The sequence below is a fragment of the Vanessa cardui genome, chromosome 8 (assembly GCF_905220365.1).
Source record: "Vanessa cardui chromosome 8, ilVanCard2.1, whole genome shotgun sequence".
Classification (NCBI taxonomy): domain Eukaryota; kingdom Metazoa; phylum Arthropoda; class Insecta; order Lepidoptera; family Nymphalidae; genus Vanessa; species Vanessa cardui.
The window spans coordinates 3668714-3676935 of NC_061130.1; the positions used below are offsets into that span (position 1 = coordinate 3668714).

The 8222-nt window shown below is 33.4% G+C and overlaps 1 protein-coding gene across 1 annotated transcript; it reads right to left on the bottom strand.

Annotated features, from left to right (window-relative positions):
* Positions 1–53: 53 nt before the first annotated feature.
* Positions 54–8008, bottom strand: LOC124531743 (cytochrome P450 4C1-like). The gene is made up of 9 exons (XM_047106256.1): positions 7791–8008; positions 6787–6896; positions 5854–5944; positions 4899–5084; positions 3346–3722; positions 2655–2723; positions 1785–1953; positions 1259–1438; positions 54–214 (listed from the first exon to the last, which is right to left on the bottom strand). The coding sequence occupies exons 1-9, from the start codon at positions 7945–7947 to the stop codon at positions 54–56; spliced, it is 1500 nt and encodes a 499-aa protein (XP_046962212.1). The 5' UTR covers positions 7948–8008.
* Positions 8009–8222: the final 214 nt, after the last annotated feature.

The window sequence follows — 8222 nt, forward strand, 5'->3', positions numbered from 1 at the left end:
TTAATAAAATCGATAAAACAATACGTAAAACATTCTAAATGATTTCTCGATTATCATCGTTCATAAAAATTAACATAGATCGATTCATTGTTAGTTCGTAATAGGATGTCGGCTCTGAATTTGAGATCGGTGGGCTTAGTCACCGCTTCTAGACGATATTTCCGGAGCAAAGATGATACCAACGTTTTCATCTCCAGCATGGCGAATTTTTGACCTGAAATTATTATTGAATGAAATATAAAATTAACTATTATTGTACACTACAAACACAAATATAGAGTAAGCTTAGGATTAAGCACAGAACAAAAAATAAAGGTTGATTTCGTATGTTGTATAATGGGCAGACTTATGGCTTATTAGCCATGTCTTTCAGACAACCCAATCTGTGAGATGATTTAAACCATTGACATAGGCGGTACAGTCATAAACTTACATACAAATATTAATTATTTTTGTATTATATAAAATATCACATTATCACAGAAGCAGTACAACTGCCTAAATAAAATAAAATCAGTGTAGTATTATTAAAAGGCCTGAGTACATTTCGAGTGAAAAAATCGTTTAGTTAGTGTACTAGTGCCAAAACGACATTAGTACTTTAACATAACTAATGCTATCATATACTCTAAGAATATATTGTGTTGTACAAAACAACCAAGATATTTACGTTCACTGTTACTATTCGCATTACCAAAAGCAAGGGTTTAGGCTATTGGCAGCAGGCCACAGAGTTTAATCTGAAAACGACCTACTCAGACAGTATTAATATTACGAGCTACTCCAGTTCGGGATATGGATTACACCGAAAACCGGCAAGGAACTCAGGAGATTTCGCAACGTCAATATATCCTTCTTGGGGCAAGATATCAGTTTATATACTAAAATTCCACAGATATTTTTAACTTTGCCACTTCATACATTTAAATTATTTGTATATAATTTCATTGCAAAGAAGGCATATTATTCAATACAAGATTATGTAAATGATAAAAAAAGCATGTAATTAATCCTTGTAGACTTCTAGAATAAATTACACCCTTATATAATCGTAATTAATTAAAATGACTGTATTTTTAAATGTTGAAAAAGAGTAACTACTGGCTTTGTTGGTTCTTCTCGGTTGATACTACTTTCCGAAACGTACCACCGTTTCGGAAAGTAGTATCAACTTAGTACTGTTGTTAAATGACGATTCAAAAGAATCTTATCAATTGAATAAAGTATATTTTGATTATCATTTTGTTAACTAACTTACCGATACAGTTTCGAGGTCCAGCACTGAAAGGTATATAGGCATAGGGGTGCCGCTTAGCGCAAGCTTCAGGGAGGAATCTTTCAGGTATAAAGCGCTCTGGCTCCGGGTAGATATCCGCACGACGATGCAAGTCATATATAGATATATGAATATGACTATTTCGAGGTATTGTGTAGCCTCCTATAAAAAATAATATTTTAAAAATGGAACATCATAATTCAAAATTTTTGAGTTACTTGGGACCTTCAGTAATTTTAAAGAATAATTTGTTTTTGTATTGGTAATAAATGTATATTTCTGGTTGTACACGTGTGTGCGAAATATTAGCGAAAAGTTGTTGCTAATCATATCTTGATATTATATTTTTAATTACTTAATATTAATTATATACACCCTCCTTACAAGGAAAAGAAGAAACTGGGTGATATACAGGCTGTTAAATTTAATAATTTTTGAATGATTAATAAAAAACAATATTTTGGCACGGGACGTTCGTGAGTGGTACTCATTGCATCGGTATACAAACCTACAGTAATTTCTTCAGTTAAATATCTGAGTATGAAGGGCACACTAGGATACAATCTCAAGGATTCCTTGATACAGCATTCTAGGTACTTCATCTCGTTTAATTCATCCGTTGTTGGAGTGTTTTGGGAGCCCTTAAATATATTTTGCAGTTCTTCGTAAATCTTCTCCTAAAATATTCATGATATCATTTTAATCAAAACAAATCAGCATGTGTTGAGTCCATTGGGAGACGAGATGGCCCAGTGGTTAGAACACGTAAATCATAACCGATTCTTAATTTATGTTTTTAATTCATCTCGTGTTCGACTGTGAAGGAAACATCGTAAGGAAACCTGCCCGTGTCTAATTTCAACGAAATTGTACCACATATGAATCCACCAACCCACATTAAAACAGCATGATGGTGAAATGCTCCTAATCTTTACCTTAAAGGAAGAAGAGGCCTTAGTACAACAGTGGGAAATTTACAGGCTGTACATGTTATGTTCATTACTGGGTGTTATGTATCTAATGAGTAACTAATTAATTTCTTCTCATCTCATGATTTGCTTTGTGGTAAATCTTTTTACAAGTCGGCCTAGATATCTAGACCAGACACTCATCATATACTACCAAACAACAATACTTACTGCTATTGTAATCCAGTTTAAATAGAGAGAGCCAGTGTAACCATGAAATCGAGAACTATAATAGTTTAGTTTTCAAAGTTGGTATGTAGCGATGGTAAAAAATTCTAACAATACAAATATTTATAGTTACCAGTCTGCCTACCTTTATTAAACGAATAGGTGAAAATTACCTCTAGAAGCTTAATCTAAAGGTATACAGATTATTATTATTTTTTTTTTTTCAAATAAATTGACCTTACTTGCACTTCCGGTTCGTTGGCGATCATCATTAACAAGAAAGTTAGCGCTTGCGCTGTTGTATCATGACCCTAGAAAAGAAAAAAATGCTTTACTTTTATTTTTTTGCCAAAAATTGAGATAACATCCGTGTAATACAAAGGCGAGTGAAGCCGTGAACAAACACTAGTGATATAATGAACGGCTGAGAATATGAGACGTAAAAAACTCACTTGCGAATTTATACCAATATTAAGGATAAACCCAGTGGCGGATTTCAGTAGGCTGGAGTCTAGGGCGGCAGATGTAAAGGGGCGGCAAATTTAGCCCAAATTTGTTAATATCTTACGGAAATTAAAAATAAAAATTATAACTATATGTATACATATTACGTCCGTAATCCGTATAGTCGTCACTAAATAGCGGGTTGGAAAAATAATCTAGTAACTAACAAAAATATCACCTAGTTTATAATCATACTAATAACGGGAAAAAACCGATGTAATGAGGACGATAGAACACAAATCACAAATGTTGCAAAAAGACGTAGGGGCGGCAAAAATTTAATAGCCTACTAGCCTACTAGCAGATTTTTAAATCCGCCTCTGGATATACCAGTAAATTGTGGTCAGAAATCAAAGCCATATTTTGCAGATTACGATTAGATATCGCAAGAAAGAGTAATACATGATATTAAACAGTAACAATATATACCTCGAACATAAATGTATCGACCTCCTCCCGGATGCCATCGACGTCAATATCTCCCACTTTTTCTTTCTCCAGGAGCAAATCCAACATGGCTAATCGTCCCCTCTTTCCATTACTCTCTTCGTCTTCAAATGTCTCTATATTATTCTCTTGTAAAAACGTTCGTCTCTGTTTGATAATACTCGTAGTGAAGGTATGTAGTTCTTTCAGTGCAACCTCTTGCGCTTTATAAATATTTGACCACGTGAAAAAGTAATCGTCGTGTAGCCAAATTCTACACAATCTCTGAATAATGACCTTTCCGACTTCCTCTATGGCTCTCGAGTATTTACTCGCCACAGATTCAATGCTTTCATGCATCGAAGTGCCCATTGCTGTCGCTACAATGAGAACAATTTATATTAAAAAAGAAGATCGGTTATTGAAACAGTTTAAAAAAGAGGTAACGAATAAATAAATTACTAAAACATAGTAGGCATGTCTTTGGTACATTAAGTATTTTTTTTCTTCTAATCTTAATACTTGTAGCACCGTAAACTACATTGGTATAAATTAGTGAAGATGAAATTAACATTACGATACTATCGGATGTCTAGCTGGATAATAATAATATATGGATAGACTGGATGTCCGTTTCATCTGTAGTATAAACCAGGGTAGCAGAAAGCGGCAGTGAAAACGGGAGTCGTCTTAAGAGAACGTCAAGCGTCCCATCACAGTGTACGAGTCAGTAGTACTATGGGCGTGCTTATCAATATTTTACATCAATAACTTTAATTTAATCTATGTATGAAATAAATTAAAATTTAACATAATAGATTGTACAGTACTCGTAACATTTCAGTAATGATTATGTCATCGCGATATGTCAAGTTACATGAATAGTATTAGATTAATTACTAAAAATCATTATCATTAAATAAAACAATGTCGCTTACCGCCGTATATCCCTATGTATGCTTAGATCTTTAAAATTATACAACGGATATTGATTCTTTTTTTTTACAATAGATAGATTGATACAAGCACAATATAGTAGACACTGATTATTATACAGGTTTCTAAATTTATGTCGTAAATAAACACTATATTAAGTGGTAGGGCTTTGTGCAAGCCCGTCTGGGTAGGTACCACCCACTCATCAGTTATTCTAGCGCCAAATAACAGTAGGTACTTAGTATTGTTGTGTTGCGGTTTGAAAGGTGAGCGAGCCAGTGTAACTACAGGCACAAGGGACATAACATCTTAGTTTCCAAGGTTGGTGGCACGTTGACGATGTAAGGAATAGTTAATATTCCTTACAGCTTCATTGTCTTTGGGTGATGGTGACCACTTACCATCAAGTGACCTATATGCTCGTCCGCCAACCTATACCATAAAAAAAATGTTTCATTTACGTTGAAAACGCTGGCTTGAGCGGTACGAGATAGATCTAAACAAAAGAAGATCAGCATTGTACGCGGGCGAAGCCGGTGCGGGGCGCTAGTATAACTAATATATCTTGAAGTTACAAATAGATTCGAAAATAATCTCTCGTAATAGCTATAATTACATACCGCACATGATACGGAGTGTCGTCGACGTTATCAAAGGCACTAAGTCAAGTTTCTTTTCATTGACCCTCTCGTGAACGTCATGTAATAACTTCTCAGTCTGCTCCGCGAAAGTTATCGAATATTTCTTCAATATATTGAAATGAAACGCCTGAGTCAATAACTTTCGTCTTTGATGCCATTTTTGACCTGAGATTAAGTTATAATTATAATTACGTATAACACGTTCGCTGCGGCACTTTTATTTTTTTCCATTCCTGCGATACGGGGCGTTTAATACCTCGTATAAAAACTATAATAATACGGGGCTTGTTAGACCCCCTAGCATTTAAGAAACTAAAACTCTGCTGTGATGTGATCGGATTTTATGTCTTCAGTGCGGTACATGATCAAGGAGATCTCGTATTAAGTAGGTACGGTCGGGGTAAGAAAAGGTTCGTCGCCTTAAGATCTATTTTCGTGTGCTCAGTATGAACGATAATCTGCTTTACCGATCGAGAATATATGACACTGATTGACATATTTTGACAATTCAGTAGAAGACATCATATCTAATTTAAAACTGGAATGTCTAATTACACCATTAAAAAGATTTCATATCGATACAAAATTAGACGTAGTCCAAAGATGTTACACTATTTTGAACCAAGTTATCATACTATGTAAGTTTAATTTTACATGCAGTTGTCAGTTTTGTGTTTTATATTTAAAAGGTAATAAGAGTTTAAGACTTGCTAAAGGAATGAATTTGAAAAGTGACGAAGGTTTTCTTACTCTGGCTGTACATAGTATTCTGAATTCAATAGGCATCATATAGACATTACTGCCTCCGCGAGAGGGAGAAGTGATTTTTTCAGCCGCACCACAAGGGAGATGCATACGAGGCGTATTAGACCTCGCTCCATATTGAATGTGATATAATAAGTGATTCTTTTTTAGTTATGTGAAATTGGCTTACCTTGGCTTGTTAGAAGTCCCTGCCCAAGCCACGGCCTCATAAAATTGTATGGTATGTTTTTGTCGCTGAAACGGAGTGATGATAATATTGTCTGAAAATTTTTTTAATTATTAGTTAAATATAAACAATTTATTTGATTTTTTTTTTTAATTTTTAGTGTTCTGTGTCGGTAGGGTACAGATTATTTCGCTAATGTCACGAAAAATGCACTTAACTCTCATATTGATAAATAGTCTATATGTAATTCGAAAACATTAGAAGCTATGTTGGGACCCGTAAGTCACGGTATCCTTATTTCGGGTTGATTAGAAAATTGACGAATTTTGAAATTTACAAATAAGCGATGCCATGTAAAGAGGTGACTACCACCAACGGGCATGGTCAGTTTAAGAAATATGTAACATTCCTTTCGAAGCCAATACGCCACCAACTCAGGAAACTAACGAGTTTTGTCTCTTGTGCTGATAAACACACTGGTTCACTCATATTTCAAACCGAAACAGCAACAATGTTTAGTGCTTTTTAAGGATATATGCCATCATATGACGATAATCTTGGACGTGTGACATTAGCCTAGTAGTTTTTTCCCATTAAATTAGTTTTTAATATATCATGAGATGGCTCAGTGGTTAGAGGCGTGCATCTTAACTGATAATATCGGGTTCAAACCCAGGCAAGCACCACTATACATATGTGCTTAATTTGTGTTTAAAATTTATCTCGTGCTCGGCGGTGAAGGAAAACGTCGTAAGGAAACCTGCATGTTTTTAATTTCATTGAAATTCTGTTACATGTGCATTCCACCAACCCGCATTGGAACAGCGTGCTGGAATATGTTCCAAACCCTATCCTTAGCCCAGCAGTGGGAAATTTACAGGCTATTATTTTTCTTTTTTTAATTTACTTATGTCTATATATGAAACATTTTACAACCTCAATATTGTCAGGATCTAGAAATCCTATAGTTCTCTCGTGTATCGCGTGAAACTGTACGATGTCTCCATATTCACGAGGCAGTTTACGAAGATATAAGAATAATTTATCTGAAACAAAATCAAAATTAATGATGATGAGAGTGTATGTCGCTTCTAATTTATCTGTAATAATATAAATAAAATACGGTGACTGTGGTACACGGTAAAGTTTATAAAACTTATGCTGTATTATAATAATTTGTTGCTATTTTGTATCATGCTAAACGAATAAATAATAAAAAAAAAAGTCTATATAAAAGCTGACTGACTTATCACGATAACCGAAACTATATGTAGTTTTGATTGACTTTAAATATAGTTACACATTTTGACGTAGACGATTACTAAATATTTTTGGAAATTTCATAATTTCATTACATTGGCACAGAAATACAAGGTTCATCTTTGTATAAATTTTACGAAAGGACAAATAGTAAATCTGTGTAGTTATTAGTTTCCATTTCAAATTTCCTCAATATTTTTTAAATATTCATGTTACAAATTAATTTACTTATATTTTTTAAACATTTATTTAAGTATTAAAAATAATAAAAAACACCAATTTTTAATGCAATAAAAAAGCGAGATCAATTTGTTAGAACAAAACACAGATGACAGAGACTCGAACATCTTCGACTACTTTGTCGAATTAGACAAATTTTAAATTTATTCATGTATATAAAAGTAGGCTGATTTATTATTCATACATTCAAATAAAATAAAGATAAATAAATAAAAAATAAAAACATAAAGATGTACTCAAACTCAGAATGATCGAAAGTTTTGCGAAAAGAAAATAAAACAGATTTATTTATGAAACAATTTAAATTATTGTCTATTATTGACGGATAAAACCATTGCAATAATAAATAAAAGTATTCGAGTTTTAGGGAATGCTTTAAAAGCAATTAAAATATATATATATATATATATATATATATCAATAAATAAAAATAAACTCACCAAGTGGTAACAAGAAATTTATCGAATTTCCAACGATGGGCCATCCCTTCGGACCTGGTATCTGGCGTACCAGCCTCAATTCGCGATTAAATCGATCATATAGTAGAATTAAAATAAATCCAACGAACAAGCAGGCAGTTACGAGGGAAACAATCATGTTGTACACAGTGTGACACGTGCCCGTGCAGTGTAGTGAATATAATGCTATACACTAATATAACTGGACACATAAATGTTATCAAGAATGCAAAGTTAATTATAAATTTGCGAAGAACATGTCTCCTTCTAATATTTGTGTAGCGTTTTCTGCTTGTTTCGTTCTTATTTATAACTTAAATTACCCGCATATTCGAAATGAGTGGGAATTAATTGGCAATATTAATGTTGTTATACACAAAGAGACAAAAAATTATCTTTAGTACATTTTGCTTT